The 25,477-nt window shown below is 42.7% G+C and overlaps 1 protein-coding gene across 11 annotated transcripts; it reads left to right on the top strand.

Annotated features, from left to right (window-relative positions):
* Positions 1–5,043: 5,043 nt before the first annotated feature.
* On the top strand, positions 5,044–24,322 carry C5l1 (complement C5 like 1). 11 transcript variants are annotated; one of them, XM_017592129.3, is made up of 10 exons: positions 5,945–6,079; positions 8,515–8,710; positions 12,023–12,185; positions 17,002–17,072; positions 17,417–17,508; positions 19,731–19,813; positions 20,100–20,162; positions 20,458–20,520; positions 20,881–21,066; positions 23,752–24,322. In XM_017592129.3, the coding sequence occupies exons 1-10, from the start codon at positions 5,991–5,993 to the stop codon at positions 23,763–23,765; spliced, it is 1,020 nt and encodes a 339-aa protein (XP_017447618.2). In that variant the 5' UTR covers positions 5,945–5,990; the 3' UTR covers positions 23,766–24,322. The 11 variants fall into 11 exon arrangements, 9 of the variants coding, with proteins under 9 accessions (XP_063141313.1, XP_017447618.2, XP_038962146.1 ...); XM_039106218.2 differs by lacking the exons at positions 12,023–12,185; positions 17,002–17,072 and having other exon boundaries at positions 8,518–8,710; XM_017592127.3 differs by lacking the exons at positions 12,023–12,185; positions 17,002–17,072.
* The last annotated feature ends 1,155 nt before the right edge of the window (positions 24,323–25,477 follow it).

Here is a 25,477-nt window from a genome sequence, read left to right as displayed (position 1 = left end):
ACTTGTTTGGTTGGTTGGTTTGGTTTGGTTTACATCTAAATGACAATATCAGTATTAGCTGGGAAGGTGTGAAGGCCACATGGCTGGGACTTTTCTCCGGGGTTGGAAGATGGGCAGGGGCACAGTGATGCATGTAGTTCTCTCTAGATCTTTTGTCCAAACCCTAGCAAGGCTTTTGAGGCTGTTCTCACTCGATCCTATTTCATAGTCCACACCAATCACTGCATGCATCTCCTTTAAAAGAGAATTGGAGGAACTTGTCAGGCAGACAGATGCCCAGCTTCTACTATTGCCATTACTGTGACTTCCTAGTGTGACTTTAAAAATTTTCTGAATTATGGCTGTATTTTGAAATAAAGGTTGTGGGGTTGGGGATTTAGCTCAGTGGTAGAGCGCTTGCCTAGGAAGCGCAAGGCCCTGGGTTCGGTCCCCAGCTCCGAAAAAGAGAACCAAAAAAAAAAAAAAAAAAAAGGTTGTTCTGTTGGTTGGAGATTTAATACGTTCATTTAGGGCATTTTGTCTGTCTATCTATCTATCTATCTATCTATCTATCTATCCTTTTTTTTTTTTTTTGAGACAGGGTTTCTTTGTGTAGCCCTAGCTGTCCCGGAACTAGCTATGTAGACGAGTCTAGCCTGAAACTCACAGAGATCCGCTTGTCTCTGCCTCCTGAGTGCTGGGTTTAAAGGGGTGCGCCACCACCCAGCTATGTAGTTGACCAAACACAACCTCTTCTCTCCTTCCCCATTTCCTGCCCTGTTCCCTATCACACTTTTCCTTTCAAAATTAACGTCTTGTTTTGTTTTTTCCTGCATCCCACTGAGTTGATCAAGTGCTGTCGGTATGTGTGTGGGCATACGGTTGCCTCCTGGAGCATGGGTAGCCTCTCGGGGGCCTCGCCCATGAGGAAAGTTGAGTCTCCTAGCATCCATTGGTTGCCGGCTCCTCTTCAGCTAGGCTTGAGACTCTGACTTCCCCATCCACGCTGGGATTTTTGTCTGACTCGCTCATTTATGCTTTTAACCCCCAAGTCTCATGGAGTAAGGTATAGTTTACAAAAAAAAAGGTTTTCCATGGTAAATATAAATCCTGTCTTAGGTGCTTGAGAATGTAGATTTGAGAAAATGATCTGATTCTAAACACAAATATCAGCTCGCCTGCCGCCATTTATGAAAGATCAAATTTCAGAGACTGCTTTTACTATCTTCCCCCAATTAACCCAGCAGGGGCCAGTTCTAGTGTGGCACCACGCCATGTTACCTCTAGCTATCCTCTAGCCCTGGCAGTCTCGCCATCCCCATTGCTAGCCGCCCTCCCCCGACTGTCTAGCCGGGAACTCTCTGGTCCCAGCAACCCGGTAAAATCAGGATTCCAGAAGTCCCAACAGCAGCTGGTCCCCGAGGCTCTGTGACCCCACTCTAGCTCTCAGCCGATGCTCTGTTTACATTCCCAGCATCGCCCCCTAATAGTCATGGTATAAATTCCCAACAACCTGTTAAAATCAAGACTCCACAAGCTGTAATTTAGCAATCAGATTTATACGTTAAGGTCTCAATTCACAATACATCCACACAATAAACTCACAACCAATTGATAAAGATATAAACCGCCCACCTAAATAAGATAAGTTGACCTATAGAAATCCATCCCTCAAATACTCATAACTACCTATGACCATTTAGGGCTACACGGATCTGGGTCCTCCTTCTTGCCTCCATCTTGGTTCTTCTCTCTTTCCTCTTCTTTCCCGCCTTATAAAAACTTTGTTCCCGCCTAACTTTTCACTGTCCAATCATGGGCCTTGACCTAACTTGTACCAGCCCTCACCTGCATATAGACATCAACCTACACGATTGCGGTGTTTAAGAGAAAAGCCCAGGAAATCAAGTGAAGGGTTGTTAGTATTAATGTATTGTGGAACCAAAGGAAAATTCCACAAGCTACACCCCTCCCCTAAGAAAAATTCACCTGCCGGGAAATTCCACCAGTTATACCTCCACCACCCATTTGTGGTTTTATGACCTAGTTACACCCTGTCCTCGTGGTAGTCACATGACCGACAGGACTGGAAGGGACTTTCTACCACCCAAAACCACAGCATTGCTCCAGGCACAAAGGACAATGTGACCATGACGTGGACCAATAAAGTTAAAGGGCAAATGGTTCCAACCAATCCTTGCGTGCCTCGATGTACCCATCCCCATTCCTGTGGCTTTTGTGGTTCTTGTGCTTAAAAGTAGCATGTATCTGTAGAACGGGGTTCTTCGCCGCCTTCTCCCGCTTGAAGGCTGAGGAACCCCAACACGCCGAAATTAATAAACCTCTTGCTGATTGCATCGGATCTCGGCTCTGGTGGTCTTTGGGGACGAGCGGATCTTTGGTGGTGGTCCTTTGGGTCCAACAGTATCCTGCTCAAATGCATTCAGTTGGATATGACCACTTAATGAATGTGGATAGAGAATAGGTCACCGCACTCCAACGTTGGAAAGTGAGGCCTATAACGGAGATGTGAATTTGGTTGTCATCCGTAGAGAAATCACAGTATAGGTGATTTTATTGCTCCAAAGGTTCTACTGACATCTAGTGGGTGGAGGCCAGGTTTGCCCAGCAAGCTGCTGTGCCCAGGATAGTTGACCATAGCAAAAACCCCACCCATCAATCATTCAGCTACCCTGTAGGAGTGCTGATGTCCAGAAACATTAACATTAGCTGCTAAGCTGTTTTTCTTCTATTTGTCACAGATTGAAAGAAAGAACTTTGTAAGTTGCAACATTTGAGAATGCTAAAGGTCTGTGTACTAAGTTACACAAGCACTGGGAACAGTGTGAAACTTGACCTGAGGACCCGTTTGGGCTCCCAGTGTTTGCCCCTGAGTTTGCTTCACTCCTAGTGATAATGTGGGTCCACGTACAAACATGAACACATAACCAGCGGTGTAAATGATCCCTCCGTGGCTAACAGCTTGAGACCAGCACATCACAGACACCTTTGAAGGAAGCCTCACGTTGTGTTTTTTAACTTACCCGGTTTGACTTTTGCCCAAATGATGGCAAAATCCCTCTGTTTAAATTCATCAGGGTTGGGGATTTAGCTCAGTGGTAGAGCGCTTGCCTAGCAAGCACAAGGCCCTGGGTTCAATCCCCAGCTCCGAAAAAAGAATAGGAAAAAAAAATTAGATTCATCTTTCACAACCCAGCGGAACCCTTTTACAGACGTTTTTATGAGAGAATGCGCTGGGCGGTCAAGACAAAGTTTCTCGGTTTACATTACTTCGGGGACGCGTGTTAAGAGACGCCTTCGGAGAAATTTGCACATCAAGTCCTGCTTTTTCTTCCTTTATCCTTTAGCTGGGTGCCTTGGTGGCTGCCAGGGAAGAATCCAGCTTTTTAACTGGTGTGGCCCCTGATAGGTTGACCAGGCTTTGGTGAATAGTCCCATACCCAGCCATATATGGACAGCACAAATTAGACCCAGCATGATATATGTAATGCATATGTAATACATAAAAAATAGGGACATGCAGTAGAGAATAGGGGACCTGTTGGGGGGACTGGAAGGGAGGAGTGTGGTATAAAAATAGTTGAACTACACATTATTTACATGTATAAATTCCTAAGGAATACATTTTTAGAAATGCGTTTTAAAATGGTTGGTAAACAGGACCTTAGGAATGCAAACTAAATAGTGCTGACACAGCATTGACAAGCCATGGCAGTTTCTGTAAATACATTTAGAGACATTTGTTTTCCTGCAAATAGCGAACGTCTAGGGAGATAGAGAGAATGATAATAAAGAAGTCTATAACTAAAACTATTTCTCCTGAATATAAAACGTTATGAAAATAAACTTAATTGAAAAAAATCTTAAAGGTAAAATTTTATTCACATAGACATTGACTTACAAATACATTTGCCCGTGATTTTATTCATGTATGAATGACTAGAGTCGGTTGCTGCAGGAGTCTGCCTCTGGTTCTTACATGAAAGCTGTGTATGTCCCACTGAAAGGTGTGCGGTTTTTTTTTTAAACAAAGCACGTTGCATCTGAATGAGTGCCAATTCCCAGTGTGTGGATGTGGGAGTGTGTGCATTTCCTGCTAAATACTAAACTTTTGGGTGACTTAGAGTGTAGTGCCAGCATCCTCAAGGTGACATGGTCAGCGCATTGTCCCTTCTCTGGGCTGGCAGACTGAGCAAGCATTCCTTGTCCCTCTCTGAAAGATGTCGGATTATTCATAGACTGTATATAGGCGTCCAAGACCAAGGATGCCATCACTCGGGTGTTCTCTAAGAGGGATTGCCTTGGCAGCCTTGTCCGATTCAGACCCATCCTCAAATCATGTTGGCATGAAAATAAATACAGGTAGGTTTCCGTCAACATCAGAAGCAAGTAGAAGCCATCAGGTATTATTAAGGTGTGGTAGTTTGAATATGTTTGATCTCTGGGAAGTGGCACTATTAGGAGGTGTGAACTTATAAGAGGTGGAGCCTTGGTAAAGGAAGTGTGTCACTCTGGGGGTGGGCTTTGAGACCCTCCTCCTAGTTGCCTGGAAATCAGTCTTCTCCTGTCTGCCTTTGGATCAAGGTGTAGAACTATTGGCTCTTCCAGTCCCACATCTGCCTGGATGCTATCATGCTTCCCGTCATGAAGATAATGGGCTGAACCTCAGAACCTGTAAAGCAGCCCAATTAAGTTTGCCTGTGTAAGAGTTGCCTTGGTCATGGTGTCTGTTCACAGCAGTAAAACCCAAACTAAGACATAAAGTTTGAAGCTGCAGCATCAAATCTAACGCTTACATGTTAAAGGCTTCTTTGCCAGCTGATGTGTGTAGCAACAAGTTTGGAATTCTGGTTTCTATAAAAACACAGAAATATAAGAATGTGTTTTCATTTTAATCCCAGATGTGGGGATTCGGGGCTGCTTCAGGCTGTCCACAGCATCGGACTATCATTTTGCATCACTCTCTACTAGAAGCATGTTTTTGCCAGCTGCAGATAGTATCAGCAATTGTGTGACATTTGGAATTCTGGGAAATTTCCAGAGATACATAAATGCAAGGATCCCAAGAGATACGTGGGCGGCTGCTGGTCCTTTAGGGAGGTTAGTTGCATTCTGTGAGTAGCCATGGTCAAAGAAGAAACTAAAGGAAAGAAATTCTAGTTGCTCTCTCCCCTCACTCCTTGTACCTCTTCTATGTAGTGTTAGTGGGTGGGACCAGGAATGGGGGCGGAATAAAGGGTGGGAAAAAGAAGAGTCTACAAAGTAGCAAAAACCCGCTACAGATGAGGCTTCATGGGAGCAGCTGGATCCTCAGTGCTCTGACCTATCAACGGGTGATTCCATTATGGGGTCATAATTTGATGGCCTTATTGGAAGGTGGTAAGGACTTAAGAGATGGACTTATTTATAGAAGTAGATGACCAGAGACATGCCTTCGAAAGGTATCTTGTGTCTGATCCTTGCCCGTCATCGGCTCTCCTGTCAGTTACGAGGTGAGGGTGCTCTGAGGTGAGGATGCTCCCATGCATGCTGCTCACTGTTCTGTATGACTCACGATGTCTGGGCCAGAAGCAATGAGGACAACTTGTCATGGGCTGAGACCTCAGACACCATGAGTAAAATAATTATCTTCTCTTTTAAATTGTCTCAGGTATTTGTCACAGGTGTGCTGAACAAGGCCAGAGCATCAGAGCAAATGACCAGGAGAGAAAGCCAAAGGCACTCTAGGCCGAGCCTGTCTTCAAAGGGCCAGGCTCCCTTGGTTGAGTCCTTATTTCGCACTAATTAAAGTAAGTGCCCTGGTGCAAATTGCTACACAATACCTTCTGCCTGTGTTCCCAGGCTTGAAATGGCTGTTTCTGTTCTGATTTCAGTTGTCTTTATGTAGCGATCCCCTTTCCTTGTGTTAATAATTAACATGACCTAGTTGATCCCCAAACTTCATGTTCACTTTACTTAAACGGAAAGTAACTTCGAAGAAGTGACATATTATGGTTTTGGTACCGTTTCAAGCCCTGGGCTTTTGGGGAACACTTCTGTTTTTGATCTTCCTTGAGCCAAGTTGGGAACAGGAACAAACGTAAGTAAAGCAAAGCATCTTTGATGTATGGCGTGTGCAAGCTGTGATGACCGATAAGTGCGTTCTATCCTCAGACTGTGAGAATCTGACCATTTTGGCTCCTTTGAGACGCCCGGTGTGCAAGCTCATCTGAATGAGAAAGTCCTGCCTAGTTAGAGTCAGTGAGTGACTGCCTGTAAGGAGGAGAGAGCAATTACAGTACTAGCCAACAAAAACTTAAGTAAAGGCTACACACACACACACACACACACACACACACACACACACACACTGTGGGGTTTTTTTTCCTTTTGTTCATTTATCTTTGGTTCTTAGTTTCTTTGTGTTTTTTGATACAGTTATGCCACAGTTACTTGGGGATCAGTTTTTTTGTTTTTGTTTTTGTTTTTGTTTTTGTTTTTGTTTTTTTTTTAAAGTTTATTTGACATTCAAAAAATTTTAAAAAACCTTTTGATCATAATGTTTTACCTTCCCCAATTCCTCCTACATGCTCCCCGTCTAACTTTATGTCTTCTTTCTCACTTCAAAAACAAACAAGCAAACAAGCAGTATCTAGGAAACTCAGGTCAGAACCTTGGTTCCCATGTTTCATGCAGAGAAATATTCTTAATTCTTTCTATGGAGTCAGTTGGCTCTTACTGGAAGGCAGCGCCTCGATTTTTAGGAAACAGTGACAGAGCTATCATGAACAGTGTGGGAATCAATCATTTGTGGATACATTGTTTCGTTCAATAACTGTTGGACACTTCCTATGTGGACGGCACTGACGGTGTGACAAGCTTTCATCTTTTTAAGTTATAAGTTGAAATATAACAGTATAGCTTGAAAATATTGTAATATTGGCGCTTGCCTGCAATAATTCTCAGGTTGGGTGATGGGCGCACCCCTATCTGTTGGGGCTCTTAAATGACTCTGTTGTCTGAGTCCTCTGGGGTTAATACATACTTCTCTTCTGCATAGTTTCTCTTCAGTTTTTACTATTCAGATTAGATGCTATCGTGATTTATTATTGTTATTGTTTTCTTAATAAGTTCCCACCTCATAAGATAATTAAGAAAACTGTACAATTTAAAATTTTGTGTTTCAAAACCAGGCATGGTTGGGTGTGGTGGCACATGCCTTTGATCCCAGCACTTTGGAGGCAGAGGCTAGAGGATCTCTTGTATCTTAGCCGGTCTCATTACTAGGCAGAGAAACTCTCTCCATGAAAGCAACAACAGAAAATGTGTTTCAAAGCTGGCCTTCAAATAGTTTTGTTTTGTTTCGTTTTGGTATAAATTCCATGCAAAAGGAAACTGAAGAGTCAATGTAGGCTTATAACCTTGACCCTAATTATAAACATAGAAACTGGAGTAAAACCCTGCCCCATTTACTTATAAACCATCTGGCCTTGATCGAATTGCTTTTGCTCACATGTAGCTTAGGAATCAGTCGTGCCTGGGATGTCCCTGACTTTCTGTAGGCAGTGAAAGAGTTAAAGACTTGGTCACGTGATGAACTACTGCAGATTAGCTCACACCAGTACTCTGTTCATTGGTTTGCAGATAGACCCCTGGCTCATCTGTAGTGTAGATGTACCTTTACCCATCTCGAGAAGTAGCCTGCTAATGCTTTGTAGACATGCTCTTATTTAGCTCACCACAGAAAAAGGTGACAGAACAGGCTAACGGGGTAACCTCACTCAGCCACTGGAAGACAGAGCTGGTGTTCAATGACCAGTGCCCATTTCATATTTTTCTTCATTGAAGGACAATGACCCCACTTACATGTTCTAGTCAGCCTTGTTTTTGTGTGTTTTTATTTTTATGTCAGCATATGAAACGTTAATGCTTTATGGTCTTATATAGTCCTCTTCAGGTGGTGTAGAACAATGACCCACTGCAAACCAGAAGATTCCCTGCTCTGTTTTTCAGGACTTAGTTTCAAGTTATTCCTTCTCAGAAAATATGCTGAATTTGTCGTAGATCACAAAATGAGTGTGGTTTTCCAATCGTGACTATTAGAAAATGTATCTACAGTGAGATGACTATGAACAAGGGGTACAAGAATATGTCCCTCTCTTAGGGTTTCACTGCTGTGAACAGACACCATGACCAAGGCATCTCTTAAAAGGACAGCATTGAATTGGGGCTGGCTTACATGTTCAGAGGTTCAGCCCATTATCATCATGGAAGGAAAATTAGCAGCATCCAGGCAGACATGGTGCTCGAGAGGCTGAGAAGTTTACATCTTGTTCCAAAGGCAGACAAGACAAGACTGGTATCCCCAGGCAGCTAGGAAGAAGCTTACTAGCCCAGCTCAACAGTGACACACTTCCTCCACAAGGCCACACCCACTCCATCAAGGCCACACCTCCTAATAGTGCCACTCCCTGTGGATCAAGTTTATTCAAACCACCACAGTTGCCGAAGCTACTAAGCCTTTTCCTGTTTCAGCAGATATATCATTTCAACCCCAATTGTCTTCCGAGTTGGAGCTCCTGAAAATGTTACAGTCCAAGCCTATGGCTACACCGAGGCATTTGACACAACCATCTCTGTGAAAAGCTATCCTAATAAAAATGTTAATTACTCTTCGGGCACTGTTGAATTATCACCAGAAAATAAATTCCAAAACTCTGCTATCTTAACAGTAAGTATTTGTCCTTCTTTTGAAAATATAAATATAAAATTCTTTTTGGTAAAGTATTTATAATTTTGAATATTGATAGCATAGAGATCTGATCATTTGTATCAGTCTATCTACCATTGTGTGATTATTACATGACTATCCCTGATAACAATATGAGTTTATCGAAATTCCTTTTTCATATATTCATTGAATGATTTATTTATTTTTATTTTATGTGCATTAGTGGTTTGCCTGCATGTATGTTTGTATGAAGTTGTCAGATGTTCTGGAACTGGAGTTATAGACTGTTATAAGCTGCCATGTAGATCTTGGGAATTGAACCTGGGTCCTTAACCCCTGAGTCCTTCAGCCCCTGCCCAAATTCCTTTTTTAAACAGATCTATCTATCTATCTATCTATCTATCTATCTATCTATCTATCTATTTATGTGGATGTGCCTCCATGAGTTTATGTGCACCATGTGCATTCAGGTGTCAACAAAGATCAGAAAGGGTCAGATCTCCTGGCCCTGGAGATGTAGGTGCTTGGAACAGAACCCTAGTGCAAGAGCAGGGAGTGCTCTTAGCCACTGAGCCATCTCCACAGGCCCTGACTTAAAGGCTATTCTAAACAGACTTTTGTTTCCTTTTCAAGTAACACATCCAAATGTTAAACAGTTTTGATTAAAAAATAAAATTGTATTGATGTGGAAACATTTGGAGATGATTTAAAAATAGTTTTGTCTACAAAGTTATCACTAAAACAGGAAAGAAACAAACATGCCTACTTTAAGCATTTGCCCAAACTTCAGTAGTAGTCGCATGCATTGTGTCCCAAACTAATAAAATCATGTTTTCCTTTTTTCTTTAAACAATGCATGACTTCCTTCCCCTTTCTAGTGATAATGGGGCACTGTGCGTGGGACCCGGGTCTCAGGTTAGGTCAGAGCTCTAGCACTGAGCTACGGCTGCAGCCCCCCAGTGAAATGATTGTTCTGCAGGGAACAGCTCTCACTGGCAGTCATGAGAGAAACAGCAAGTTTAAGCAAATGACATTTTCTTTCATTACATCATTTCCAGGCAGAGGATATAGCTCAGTGGTTGAGCACTCGCCTGGCATACCCAAGGCCCTGGGTTCAAATCCCAGGGCAATGAAGAGTCATTTTAATACATTTGTTTGGAAAAGTACTTGCAACCCGTCTTATTAAACATTCTGATAACAGAAAACCGTAAAAATGGGAGGATGTCAGCTTTAGAAGAGGCTTTGTGGCTCCACCGAAACTGATGTTTCTCCACAGTGAGACTCATAAGGACAGCAACAGCGAAATTGCTATAAAGGCCCTAAAGCTAGTACCAATTTTTCTAATATTTTAAGTTCTCATGGTTTTATTTTGATTTTTAAAAATCTTCAAGTTAAATTGTTTTCTTTATTTGTCTGTTTGCATGTGTGCCTGCATGAGTTTGTGTGCACCATGTACATGCTGGTCCTATATGCTAGAAAGGTCAGTCAGATCCCCTGGAAACAGGAGTCACAGGTGGTTGGGAGCCGTCTAATGTGGAAACTGGGAAAGAAAACCTCAGGTCCTACACAAGAGCAGTAAGCACTCCTAACCACTGAGCCACCCCTCTAGTCCTTGTTCTAGTTTTTAATATCTAATAATCATAGGAGTAGACTTCTGCTTAATTTAAATATATATAATATGTATATAGTTCAAATTCAAAATGATTTTTCATTTCATTGTAAATAAAAGAATGTTAATGCAGTGAATCTTCCATATATTTTAATCTTTGAAAATCATATATATATATATATATATATATGTTTGAGGATGTGTGGGGTGTGTGTGAGGTGCGTATAATATAAACTATGACTCATAGTTGAGAAACGTTGCTTGAAATAAATTCTAACCAGGCATAGGAATTTTTCCATTAATGCTGTTGAGAGTAAGTGCAAAAAAAACGTTCCAATTACTAGATCTATAAAAATGTAAAGTTCACCCCCCCAACTATTACTTTCTCTAGACACTCTATTATGAGGCGTAGAGGCCACTAGCCACATTTGCCTTCAGATTAAAATCAATTAAATGCCCCTGATGTAATACTCCAATTCCTCAATGGCATTGGCCATGTTATATATGCTAGAGTAGCCATGTGTGACAACTGGCTGCCATATTGGACAGCACAGCAACAGGACATGCCTGCCATTTTTCCCTGCCTCCTTTCTTCCCATCCCTTCCCACCTCTCTCTCCTCCAGATCCACGCCTCCTTCGTTTCCCTTCAGAGAAATGTAGGCTTCTTAGGAACATCCACGGAACATGGTATAACACGATACAATGAGACTCAATGCAAGCCCTCAGATACCAAAGCTGGGAGAGGAACCCAGTGGGAGGAAAGGGGTCCCAAGAGCAAAGAAAAGAGTCAGAGACACACCCCGCTCTGACGGTTAGGCATCCCAGGCAAACACCAAGCCAACATCGTGATAGAAGCTGTAGTTCATTTTTTTATAATACATTCCAGTGCAAAAAAAATCTATAGATTTTTACTGTTTCAAATTTTTGTAATAATCACATAGCAGTTGATTGCAGTATTTACCACGTTTCCAAACCCTAAATTATCGTAAGAATACTGGATTATTTACGGTCATGTATTCAATCCCCAAAGCATGGCATATAAAGGTGGTGAGGTGATCGCATGGAATGCACGTATCTGGACTGTGGTTGCGGAAGCCAGTAGGGTAATGTCGAGTGTCCACGCCACTGACCAGGATATTATACAGGGGGAACGGAGAAACAAGACATCCAGAAGCCTATAGGTAGCCCTGGTTGTCCTGGAACTCACGCCGTAGACCAGGCTGGTCTAAAACTCACAGAGATCCACCTGCCTCTGCCTCCTGAGTTCTTGGATTGATGATGCACTGCGTCACACCTGGCTCATTGTTGTTAATTTTTTATTTCAAGTATACAGGTATTTTGCCAGCATGTATTTTTGGGTGCCATTGTGTGTAGTACCCACAGAGGCCAGAAGAGGGCATAGGATTGCCTGAAACTGGAGTCAGGGTGGTTTGTGTTACCATGTGTGTGCTGGGAACTGAACCTTTGTCTCCTGGAAGATCAACCGGTGCTTCTAAGTACTGCCATCTCTCCAGCTTTCCAACACTCAATACTCAATACTCAAGCTCAGCTTTGGTCTTAATGAGATTAGAATTTTTATTACTATTACATTTTATTATCATCATCATCATCATCATCATCATCATCATCATCATCATCATCATAGGTCAGCACACTTTACAGTCACACTTTCTCATTGGTGGATTTTGTTCTTGTCTTACAGATTCAGGCCCAAGAGTTGTCTGAAGAACAAAACTGGTTCTCAAATGTGTATTCGGAAGTCGTGTCAAAGCATTTTTCAAAATTAGAAATAATGCCAATCGTCTATGACAACAGCTCTCTCTTTGTTCACACTGACAAGCCTGTGTACACTCCAGAACAGCCTGGTAGGGTGTATGATGCTTGCTTCAGGGGAGAAAATTGACAGAAATATGTGTAACATCTGGAATTGAGTGGAAACAATTTCAACTTAAGAGAAACTCAAATCCCAGGATGTTTATACTCTCCAATAACATTTTCATTTTTAACTTATAGAGGAACTTCTAAGTAAATCACAAAATTAATGATCATTTAATCTGCCCTATTTAAAAAAATGTTTATCAAAAATACAGAAGACATAATTGCAAATACAACTTTGGCACTGGGAAATAGATGCACTTAAAATCTTGTTTATAAAACATTCTTGGGGGCTGGAGAGATGGCTCAGTGTTAAGCTCATTGACTGATCTTCCAGAGGTCCTGAGTTCAATTCCCAGCAACCACATGGTGGCTCACAACCATCTGTGATGGGATCTGATGACCTATTCTGGTGTGTCTGAAGACAGCTATAGTGTACTCATATATAATAAAATAAGCAAATCTTTAAAGGAAAATTCTCAGATTCAGTAGCCAGTCATGTTAGAAAAAAGAAATCTAAAAGAAGAGAGCTCTGTGTTTCGCAGGGATTAAAGTACATCTTAGGAGTGTCTAGATGCTGATTCTCTATGTTTACCCACCTAAGAAAGGATCCGTCAAGCATGGTCTCATATTTTCACTGTTTCTGTTAGAGGGGGAGCAGCAGAAGTCATGAACTTCATGACTGAGTTCTTTCCACCCACAGAACCGAAAATAAGACATAGAAAAATGTCAACATTGTTTATAAAATATTCTGCTTTTTTTCATCCGCCACTTGTCATCACTAGCTTCGAATCCACAGTTAGAGATGGATTTATGCAAGGTCCGCATGCAACTGGAGGAACCTAGGATGCTTCATTGGTGGCACTCTGTGTGAAGGACCAACAATGGCAGGCAGAACTGCCCTGTTTTGCTTTGTTCTGTCTTTTAACTTTGTACATAGTAGCTATCTCCTAATTTTGGTGGACGCTGATGATGTCAGTAGAGAGGTAGACTGGGGCTGTATGACAGCCACCACACCACTCAGCAAGAGCACAGGCTACACTGGCTGAGCAAGGAAAGACCTAGAAAGGGTGAGGATGTTGCCACCAGCTTAGCCAGAGTGTCATTGCCAGAATCACTGCTCTGACCCCAACAAGACAATTTGGTGTATGAGACCATAACTTCTGCCCATAAGAATATTCTAAAGTCCTTTATCCTATTGATGCATGTAATGTGAAGATACGTGAAGGATTAAAGCTTAAGCATCTTAGAATAAAGACTTAAGTCTTGGGGCTGGAGAGATGGCTTAAGAGCATGGTCTTCCAAAGGACCAGGGTTCAATTCCCAGCACCCACATGGCAGCCCACAACTGTCTGTAACTCCAGTTCCACGGGATCTGACACCTTCTCATAGACATGCATGTAGGCAAAACAGTAATGCACATAAAATAAAATTAATAAATTACTTAAAAAAAAGACTCAAGTCTCTAAGGCTTCCTTAAATAAAGGGCCTTAGAATATTCTTGAGAGTTCTTCCGTTCTGTAAGCCTATGTCCTGACCTCTTCCTCAGCTCCCTTATCTACTATGCCCACCTGACCCCTAACTGTGGACTCAAGTCAAACTGACCTCAGCTCAACTGCTTTTCCTACCGTTTTCTCATCCATATGGAAGTGGTGAAATGTGCTGTTACTTCTGCTTAGAACACTCTTATCCCTTTCTTTGCCTCCCGTAGGAGCCATCTTACAGACAGATCCCTGGGGTTGGGGATTTAGCTCAGTGGTAGAGCGCTTGCCTAGCAAGCGCAAGGCCCTGGGTTCGGTTCCCCGCTCGGAAAAAAAGAAAAAAAAACAGACAGATCCCTGCAGGACCCTGTACTTAGAGCTTGCCCGGCCACCCTCCACCCCACCCCACTCACATCTTCACACACTCTGTCACCCAGGGCCTCCTATATCCCAGGCAAGCACTCCATCTCTGAGGCTTGACTTGTTCAGCCCTCTCTTGTTCTCTCAAAAACATGTAGGCAGATGTAATAAACATGGACACTGTGAGCAGTGATGTGTGGTAGAAGAGCCACAGGCTTGAGAAGGAATGAGGAGAGAGATTAGGAATCATTCTAGCGATTCCTAATGCCAGGTTAGAAACTGCAAATAACTGGCATTGAAATAATGAGGGCAGTGTAAACATGTTCCTTCTTTTGTGCTGAGTCAAGTGGAAACTGTTTCTTTGTATCTGGAGTACCCTGGTGGAGACAATGTTCCCATGTTTACTAATCAGCTAAAATTTAAAGGTCAAGCTAACCCTGAACAGAGGAAGCCAGCACTGAGAGGAGACCACAGTTTGGAAATTCAGGACCTGTGATCTTAGCTTTGTCCACATGCTGCTAACAGTTCTTTCCTAATAACTAGACGGGGAAGGTGGATTTGTCCCCAGTCAGGAGGGGACATTTGAGATAGATAACATGGAAGGAAGGAGAGGACAGGATGTAGGGGACTTAACTGATCATAAATTTTACTTTGTTACCTTGGTAAAGTTTCATTGATGCTTCTTGGTAGAGTTTACCAAGTGCTGGCAAAGAGTGGAAACAGCGTTGGGCTTATGATACTATTTCTATTTGTGTGTGTGTGTGTGTGTGTGTGTGTGTGTGTGTGTGTGTGTGTGTGTGTGTGAAGACTTGGCTGTGAAATAGTTTGAGAACCCTTGAAGAATGAAATTGTGTCACTGTGTCCCCAAAGAGCTGAGTTAGAAATTCCACCATGTAGCTTTGTAGTTTAGGCAACCACATTATTGAGATTTCTGAGACATTCTGCCTTCTGGTCCACACTGTACCCTGAATTGTAGGTAGGGTGTTGTGTTTTAGATGTGCCATTTGGGACTGGGCATCCCATGGTCATGTAATCTCTGAGCAGCTGATATGCCAATATAGATGAGGGAAATTTTAAAAGGCCTCAATCCTAGACGAAGAGCTACAGCAGTCAGTCAATGGCTGATGAGACTCTCCCAAGTTGACAACACTAACCATAAACGTGTTCTGCTAACTTTGTGGAGGAACACTTACCAGCCCTCCAAATGAGCATTCTTGTATTAAAGAATTGTATTCGGGGCTGGAGAGATGGCTCAGTGGTTAAGAGCACTGACTGCTCTTCCAGAGGTCCTGAGTTCAAATCCCAGCAACCACATGGTGGCTCACAACCATCTGTAATGAGATCTGATACCCTCTTCTGGTGTGTCTGAACACAGCTACAGTGTACTCATATATAATAAATAAATACAAAAAAAAAAAAAGAATTGTATTCAGTGAGTTCCAATGCAATGTGGTAAACAACTAGACTTGTGAAAAAGTCTAGAGCCTTTTGTGTCCTGTCCACACAGAAGTCACCAAGCTGTTAAGCACCTCTACTCCCAGCCTTCTGAGTGGAAAACAGGTTATAAAGGCTCTCCCTTGGAAGACAACCCTGTGTGTTTAACATTCCTGGTTTCCCAAGTGCTTACCCATGAGCACAAAGAGCTACAGGTCTCCTGCAGAGACAGCCTTCTGTCCAAGAAAGATTAAGACAAAAAGTGGTTTTGGATAGTGTGTGTGTGTGTGTGTGTGTGTGTGTGTGTGTGTGTGTGTGTGTAAGTATAATAATAGGAAGGGGTAGAAATGGTGCAATTATACTATTCATGCTTGTAATTCCCCCAAAATCAGAATGTTAAGAAAATATTGAACACAATAAACAAAGACAAAGAAGATATGTTAAGGACTCAAATTCAAACTTGTAGAGATTAAAAACTATACTGTCCGAGATAAAAAAAATATGTCAACATTCCACTAATGCTTTTTTCCTGTGAACCTTTTTTTTTTCTTTTTTCTTTTTTTCGGAGCTGGGGACTGAACCCAGGGCCTTGTGCTTGCTAGGCAAGCGCTCTACCACTGAGCTAAATCCCCAACCCCTGTGAACCTACTTTTAAAATGCAAAAATAAGCAAGCAAATTTAAAAAACAAATAAGCTTTGATACACATACTAAATTTAAAAAGGAGAAGTCCTGGTAGGGTATTGGGGTGTGGCTCTAAGGTCAGAACATGGACGGCAGATGTAGGAGGGTTGTAAAGCACAGGCTAACCTGGGCTACGTAGCAAGTAAACGAAGGCTTAGTGATGTGCCTTCTGTGACAGAATGCTTGCCTAGTGTGGTCAAGGAGACTAGCAGTTCTGAGATGCTGCTACCGTTCTTTTAAAGAGGAGGGAGCAATCATAGGACCTAGTGCACAAATGAAACACAGTCACACGATCATGGTAATTTTGCAGGAAGAACTAATTTGGAGCCCTGTTAGTTTTCATAGTTGGGAGGGTGCATGCTATCTGAACCAAACTCCCAATTTCCCTTTAAACTCTTCAACCCTGAGGTAAGGTAGTATTGGATGCTTTCATATAACCCACAGGAGATCTCATTCTTTTGATATTATGAAACTCTGATAAATGGTGGCCTAATTGCAGATGCACGTCATTTTCTACCATATACATGTTCTCAGGAGGTTTTACATACGTATTTTTCATGCAGTAAACTATCTTATTCAGGAGAAGTAACTCATAAGGATTTGCTTTAAAAGGAAGGAACCTTTAGTAATGTATATGTTTACCAAACATTTTCCTTTAAATGTTTTTATCTATAGGTTATATAGCTTTTAACGAGATTTAGCTCATTAAAGATGTGTCTAAAAACATATATTGCTTTATGAACCCTTGAGAATGCCATCCAGTGTATTTTAGATCATTTTCACCCTGAGGGTGTTTGTTTCAAAAATTAGATGAGTCCTCGTTTAACAAGATGTCACTTATTCCTGCAGTGAAGGTTGCCGTCTACTCAGTGGATGATGACCTAGAGCCTGTCACCAGAACAACAGTCTTGACTTTCATAGTATTTACTTCTTCTCGATCACTCGGGACACTTTCCTCACAGATGTACGGACTGAGAAGAGCAGTTCTCAGGAGACAGCACTCTCTTGGAGGGCTGCCTGCCCTAAGAACTAACTCTTCATAAATGCTTGCCTGCAGTTCTGTGTTTCCATCCAGCATTGAAGCCACATGGCTCTCCTGTCCAGTGTGGGCTTCTTTCAACCCCAGCTTCCAGAATCGTGGGCTAAAATAAGTCTGTGTTCTTTAAAGCTTACCTGGCACCAGATACTCTTTTATAACAACAAAAAATAAACTAAGGCAGGGGTGGATTTTCATGTTGTCTGGTTTGGTTTTGTTTCCCCAAAGGACCCCGAAGGATCCGAAGTTGGCATAATAGGGGGAAGAAATGGCACGGGAATTGCCTCTTTTCCTGACTTCAAGATCCCTTCTAATCCTAAGTATGTAAAAGCGGTTGTTATTTTCTGACAAACACGCCTGAACTTGTGTTGACAGGCGGAGGTAATTCAGTGGTGCCACCTACTGCCGACAAAGGACAGCACAGACGCGAACACGGGAAACCTCCCTGAGTATTGTAGAAGTTAGGCCAATTCTTGACAAAACAAAAACGAATCCCAGATACTAGAGCACAGCGCCAGCATACCAGAAGTCTCAGCTACCCAGGACACTGAAGGAAGAGGATCGCTTGAATGTTTTACCAGCCAGTTAGGGAAGCATAGCAAAACCTTATTTCAATAAATGGACACACACACATATATGCATACATACATACATACATACATACATACATACATACATAGTTCCCAAATTTTCCCATTTGTTCTTTTCATAGAGACAACAGTGAAAGACAACAGAAAAAAGAATCTTTGCATAATGCTTTTTGATTTTCCAACAAAACCACCAAGAGCTGCCTCTAAAGGAACCTAACAGAGCTTATGTCTATAGGCCAGTGGGGGGTTGGTTACAGCCTAGCAGAAGAGCACCTTTCCTAGATGGTACAGAGATTTGGTTTAAGAAACGTGTGTGTGTGTGTGTGTGTGTGTGTGTGTGTGTGTGTGTGTGTGTGTGTGACTTTTGGATTTAAAACAGGAACTGATGAAATACATGTTTAATGAGCACCCCTGGTGTGTAAACCACAATAAGAGAGCAAGATCCCAAATAGAAATTAAGCACGCACGATCTCTGCTCTCAAGGAACGCAGAACAAGATGTCTAAGGCCAGGGCAGCAAGAAATACATGGCATAAACTTACAGCAGAACCGCCCCGCCTTACACTCACTTTTCTAGCCTCTCTAGGGGACTTTCTATTGAGTTCATTTTGAGAACATTTTTCCTACACACGTGGACTGAGGTTGGGAGATTAAAATAATCTGGACAATTTAAAATTATAGAATTTTCTTAACTCCCACAGATTCCCTACTGCAGAATTAGGTTTGTTATATAAATTACTACTCTTACTTCCTAGATATCTCCTCATGCCAGTCGTCTCATAGCGGATTATTGGAACCCATCATGACTACACTCTCCTGCTTTAGCAGCTTGGTACCTGTTGTCCTCTTTGCACAAAATGCACTGTCTCTTACACTGTTTCTCACAGTTCTCTTCCTCAGTATATGGGGAATCAATACTTTACACAGATCCATCCCTGGATGTGATGTAATATCCCCTTTACTCTCGACCTCTGAATCTTGTGTATGTTCTTTTTATCTCTGTCTCTGTGTGTCTCTATCTCTCTGTCTCTGTCTCTGTCTCTCTGTCTCTCTGTCTCTGTCTCTCTCTCTGTCTCTCTGTCTCTCTGTCTCTCTCTCTCTCTCTCTCTCTCCCCTTACCCCTGTTCCTCCCCCACTAACACTAGACTGTAAACTCCCTAAGGGCAAGGTCTGCGTTGTTTATTTTACCTCAATAACTGGACATTATAAGGACTTGGTTAAACTCTTGTTGAACTGCTGATGAGGTAGCATTCCTCTCCTTTCCCAAGTGAGAGGCTGTAACATGTTTGACAAACATGCTGGGGAAAACCGTGTGACACCCTTGAGTTTCCTCTGAAAGTCTGTGGTCTTCCGTCTTCTGTGTATCTGATCTTCGTGAAATGCTCACTAAATAGTTCTGGTTGAAATTTGCTGGCCGAATTACTTTACTCTTTAAACAAGCCGTGCTTGGCTTCCAGATAGAATTTTGTTCATATGAGGTGTCAATTTCATCACTGACCTGCCATCTTTCTGGAGACATTATTATCAGGTTTTTTTTTTTTTTTTTACTATATTGTGAATTTAACTTATATGTTCTTGGATTAAGTAAATTCTGAATTGTCATCAGCTCTCAAAACAAAATTTCTGTATCAAAATAAAATAGGTATGAAAAGAGTACAAGATGAAAGACTGTTGCTAAGCAACCTCTGTTATCTTTGAAATGTTCAGTTATGTCTATTTATTATTTTAAAAGTCTTTCCTCCAAACTTTTACTTAGGGTGTGTATGTGTGTGTGTGTGAGTGTGTGTGTGTGTGTATGTGTGTATACGTGTACACATGTGCACGCATGGGCGCAAACACGCCTGCAACCATGTACATATATTCCCACCTTCCTAAGTAGAAACTATTAGATAGACTCTTGTTAACTAAAACTACCCGGTACCCTCTGTGATTTCAAACATTTGGCTTTCACAGACTTGGTAGGTGGACTATTAAGGCTAACTATAGAGAAGACGCTTCAACAACTGGAACTACACACTTTGAAGTTCAAGGACATGGTAATCCTTGGCCATTCCAACTTATTTCTAGAGAGTTAGCCCCCCCCCACACACACACACAAACAATCCTTTTAGTAATGTAGGTTTACAAACCACCCCCAGGTGCAGATGGTGCACCCTGCTGGGGCGAGGGGAAGTGCTGGTTGGGTAGAAGGCTGGGCAGTTAATGGTTGTTACAGGTCGTTACAGGTTGTTTGAGGGTCATCGAAATGTAGAATAGAATACTGTCAAGGGACTGTTTTAGGAAGATTTGATATCTTCCCCTACTCCCTTCTCTCCCTCACAGAGAAAGCTTTCAAAATGGCTGTCATGCCCACAACCGATCTGCAACAGAAGATGGAAAAGCAAGGTACTCTGACGCTCAGGTGGCCCCGAGGAAGCCAGCCAGCCTTTGTAGATCCATGTTCTTGGTCACAGATGTGGTACAGTCCTCAGGGTAGCCTGGCTTCCTGTGACCTCTCTAGGCTTATGGCTTGAGGAAAAACAAGCAATTACAGATGGGTGAAGTAGTTACGTAGACAGATGATTAACTCTAAGTTGATCAGTGTTGAGAGTTGATCCTGGGGGGACAAGATGAATTTTTAAGCGATATAGCAACACTGTAACCCTAAACGCTCCTCCCCCATTCATTCTATCCCTCACAGATAAAGCACATGTCACGTGTCACCAGACAAGCGATTGTTTGGTGCAGAAAATAAATGAACAAGGTACCGTACAAGCTCAGTGAGGCCGTAAACCTCAGCGATTACAGCATTTGAGGACCAGGGAAAATAAGACATGGGGTTTCCCCAATTAAAATGCAGTGGGTGGGAAAAGGGCAGATGGCAGGGATTAATTCACCCCTCAAAAACATTCATGAAAGGGAATTCAAGGTTTTATTGGCCATAATCTTAAAATGAAACAGTTCTCTATTACTTTGACGCCTAAAACTAATCTGAAAGACTTGTTTTCCACAAATATATTTGGGGAGGGAGTCCTTTGGTGGCAGAGAAAATAGCCATAAGACTCTCAAGCCCGAGATGCCATGCATATTGGTGATAAGGACACGTGTGCTGCCACCATTTCAGCTTCTAAATACAAGCATCCAGTGATAAAGAAATGCTGTTACGATGGGGCCAGATACAATGAGCATGAGACCTGTGTGCAGCGAGCTGCCCATGTGACTATAGGCCCAAACTGTGTCAAAGCCTTCAGTCTCTGCTGTGAAATAGCACACCAGATGACCTTTAAGCATATCCACATGTCAAGTCTCCGTAAGTACAACATTTTCTATCAGAACCTTGCCAAACATGGGTAATTTCTAAGAAAAGCAGTTTTCTCCCCCGGCTCCCTGGCTATCTCTAAATTATTTTTTTATTGGTTATTTTATTTATTTACATTTCAAATGCTATCTCCCTTCCCAGTTTCCCCTCCACAAAACCCCTAGCCCCTCCCCCATCCCCCATGTTTCTATGAGGGTGCTCCCCCACCCACCCACCCACTCCCACCTCAATGCCCTAGCATTCCCTACACTGGGTCATCGAGCCTCCACAGGACCAAGGGGCTCCCCTTCCATTGATGCCAGACAAGGCCATCCTCTGCTACATATGCTGCTGGAGCCATGGGTCCCTCCATGTGTACTCTTTGGTTGGCGGATTAGTCCCTGGGAGCTTTGGGGGGGGGGGTCTGGTTGATTGATATTGTTGTTCTTCCTATGGGGTGTTCTAGCCAACCAGTGGACTGAGCGCAGGGACCCCAATGGAGGAGTTAGGGGAGGGACTGAAGGAGCTGGAGGAGTTTGCAACCCTGTAGGAAGAAAAGCAGTTTTCATGCCCTAGTTGCATCTGAGAGTTGAAAGGCAGATAACTTGTAACGCTCAGAAGAAAAGTCTTGTTTTCTTGGGAACTGGAAACACCGCAGCACCCAGCAGAGAACACTAGTCCAGAGCCAAGGCTCCATGAAACCATAGGCAGCTCATTATGCAGAAACTCAGAAGAGTGTTTATCCAGAGTCTCAGACAAGAACCTGAGGTTAAGTGTCTCGGGTTGGGCCTCCAGATGACAAAAGGAGATGATTCTGTCACCGTCACTAGAAGCTGAAATCTTCTTTCTGTGTCAGCCTTACTAGATGTTTCAAAATTAAGGAACTTTCTTAATGTTCCCAAAACTTTAACGATTCTCATTTATACACTGCCTTTGAGAAAACAAACAAGGGGAGCGACACAGTTCTGATTTTGCTCTCAGTTATTTTTTAATTATTTCTTTTATTTGTAATATATAATGTTATACAATGTTATATATTACATGTACATTCTGTACCTATTGTATATGTATATATTGTATGTATGTGTATATGTATATTATGTCTATGTTATATATTCTGTATGCATATATTATATAATACTATATATTGCATAATGTTATATGATATATAATCTAATCACATCATTTCCCCTTTCCTCTGCCTTCTCCCAAACTGCCCGTATATCCCTTTGCTCTCTTCCAAATTCATTGTTATTGCATTCATGTATGTGTGTGTGCATATACATATATATACATATATGCATATATACTCCTAATTATAACCTGCTTAGTTTGTATACTTGAATGTATGTTTCCAGAGCTGATCATTTGGCATTGACTAGCCAATTGGTATGTTCTGCCCTGGAGAAGACTGTTGCTCCTGCTACAGCATTCCCCTTTGTGTAGAGTTGAGGCCTCGTGGTCTTTCTAGCCCCTCCACTGTAGCCGGTCCACTGCTGTGTCCGTGTTCAGCCCACATGTGGTCAGCCCTCATGTTGGTGAGACTGTCTGAGATAGCTCCTGACATTACCGGGTGACAAAATCGCACAGCAGAACCCTTGACCCTCTGGCTCACAACTGCCTACGACTCCATCAGAGTAAACCCTCTTTTGGCCACTGAGAGGCCTGCTCATGTGTACATACCCACGCACAGACACCCAAACATAGGCATGATTGAAATAAAGTGAATCTTTAAAGTGAGAAGGAAAGGGTGCGTATAAGCATTTGGAGTATGGGAAATAGTAAGTGTTTTCCATAGAGCACTTCGTTTCTGACCTTTCACATAACCTGCTGTGTAAAGTATGATCTCAGAAGCACCGGTGAGGAGACCGAGGTTGGGAACTGCTGAAGCCGGTGGTATATCTATGTAACCTATTCTGCTCTGACCTACTGTGTGTCTATAGGTGGAACAGAGCAAACACGAATTGTTATAAAAAACGACTTAGGTAAATTTCCAGGTAACTGAACCGTAATTGATACCTTTAAGGCTCTCAGACTATGTAGACACACATATTCCAAGTACAGTTCTTAAGTTTGTCTGAGGGGAGTTTTGAAAGCCTGAGAAACAACACGCCAAACGGCTAAAACAACTAAGCCTTTTCTCCCAGCTGGGTGGGCATAACCCTTAACGGTGCCAGTATCAATACTAGCAAACCAGGTGACACTGTTTTATGAAATTGGAAATAATAAATAGTTACTGGATGATTCAGCTGACAGGAATAGCACCTATTGATCAACTATTTTTAGGAAATATTTGGAACACACTCTGGATTCACAGTAACCTCTTCCTATCATCCATTAGACTTCAGGGGCCTCAAAGTGACTTCAGCAAACGAGGTAACAGGTGTCAGATGCTCTTAAATTAAAACCCATGAGCATAATTAAGAAGTTGACATTGACCAGGGGGCACATGGGGGCAACTCTAGCTGAGACTCCTAGTGGGGAGGATTATGGTTCCTGAAGTGGACACTTCCTCTAGCCAGGCAGGACTCCCAGTGGAGGGATAAAGACAGCAACCCACCCACGCACAGAACCTTCGACCCAAACTGTGTCTGCCTACAAGACCTGCAGGACAAAGGTAGAGCAGAGACAGAGGGTACAGCCAATGAATGACTGCCCCAAATTAACACTATTAATGATACTCCGTTATGATTGCAGACAACAGAGCGTAATTGTCCTCTGAGTGACTCCACCCAGCAGCCAATGGAAAGAGAGGCAGAGACCCACAGCCAAACATTAGGTGGAGCTTGAGGAGTCTTATGGAAGAATTGGGAGAAGCACTGAGGGACCTGAAGAGGACAGGGACTCCACAGGAAGACCAACAGAGTCATCTAACCTGGACCCTTGGGGGTTCCCAGAGCCTGAGCCACCAACCAAAGAACAAGCACGGGCTGGACCTAGGCCCCCAGCACATGTGTAACGTACGAACAGCTTGGTCTTTATGCGGGTCCCCCAACAACTAACTGGAGAAGCTGTCCCTGAATCTGTCACCTGTCTGCCTGTGGATCCTATCCCCCTAAATGGTCCGCCTTGTCTGGCCTCAGTGGGAGAGGATGCACCTCGCCCTGCAGGACTTGACGTGTGTGGGGTAACACCCAGAGTGGGGATCCTGCTTCACAAAGGAGAAGGGGAGGGTGGAATGGGGGGAAGACTGCATGAGGAGGTACTGGGAGGAGAGGAAGGTTGTGGTTGGGATATAAAGTGAATAAACAAATTTGATTAAAAACAATATGGCATTGAACAAACATTTTATTGGCCTCTGTAGGTGAGGCTTAAGTCTAATCTTGTATTTATTTGCTGTTTCAAATTTTAATGCATGTTGACTTTCTTTTTTTAAACTTTTCATTGGAGCCAAGTAATAGCCCAGCAGAGGATTTATTTTCTTTAATTACTTTGTATGTATGTATGTATGTATGTATGTATGTATGTATGTATGTATATATATATGTATGTATGTACACATATATATGTGCATGTGGCAGATGTATGTGTTCACATAGGTGAGTGCACATATTTACAGAGATGGAGTCCACATGTGGAGGCAAGAGGTCCATGTTGGGGTTCTTCCTCAATCCTTCCCCACTCCATTTTTTTTGACAGGATCTCTCATTGAACAAGGAGCTCCCTGATTTGGCTAGGCGACCAGGGACAGTGACCCAGGGATCTTACGTCTCCCCAGCCTCTCCCGTGCTGGGAATGCAGTGCTGCACTCACGTGACCGTTAGGAAAGCACTCAGGCCCTTATGCTTGCACAGCAAGCACTGTACTGACCGAGTGTCTCCCAACTACAGATTTTCTCTGACTTAAAAAGGCATTTTCAAGGAATTAGGGATTCCTCCTGTCGGTGCCCCATGCCTGCACTCACACGGTACCGAGAATCGAGCGAAAGTCTGCGGGATTAAAGAAACACACACACACAGGTTATTCGTGTCAAGACAGAAGAGGAAGGGCCTCCTGTAATTTTATTCACCAAAATATATACCCCAAGTAGACCAGGTAGAAAATATCTGGGAAGCACAGTGGAAACCCTGGCTCGAGACTTCGGTAACAAAAGACCAACTACGTGGTGACCTGAATAAACTAGGGAAATATCCAGGAAGACCAGCCTAAATCTCAAAGACAAAGACCGAGAAGACAAAAGTCAGAAACGAATTGACCACCACCCAGGTGTGTGTACCAGGCCAGACAGCTCTTTTGTTAGGAACAAAAGGCTTCCACATGCCTCAGCAGGGCTCAGCAGGGGTCAAACCCTGCAAGAGACCCAGAAGGGTCTTGTTCGGGCTGAAAGCATTCCGTGATTGTTATCTTCTTGTGCCTTAAATTCATGGGAGAGGCTTTTGTCCAACAATCTCTGAAAGAGCGTACCCCAAAACGGGGAACCGCG

Source organism: Rattus norvegicus, chromosome 3 (genome assembly GCF_036323735.1).
Source record: "Rattus norvegicus strain BN/NHsdMcwi chromosome 3, GRCr8, whole genome shotgun sequence".
NCBI lineage: Eukaryota > Metazoa > Chordata > Mammalia > Rodentia > Muridae > Rattus > Rattus norvegicus.
This window is presented reverse-complemented; position numbering and strand designations above follow the sequence as displayed.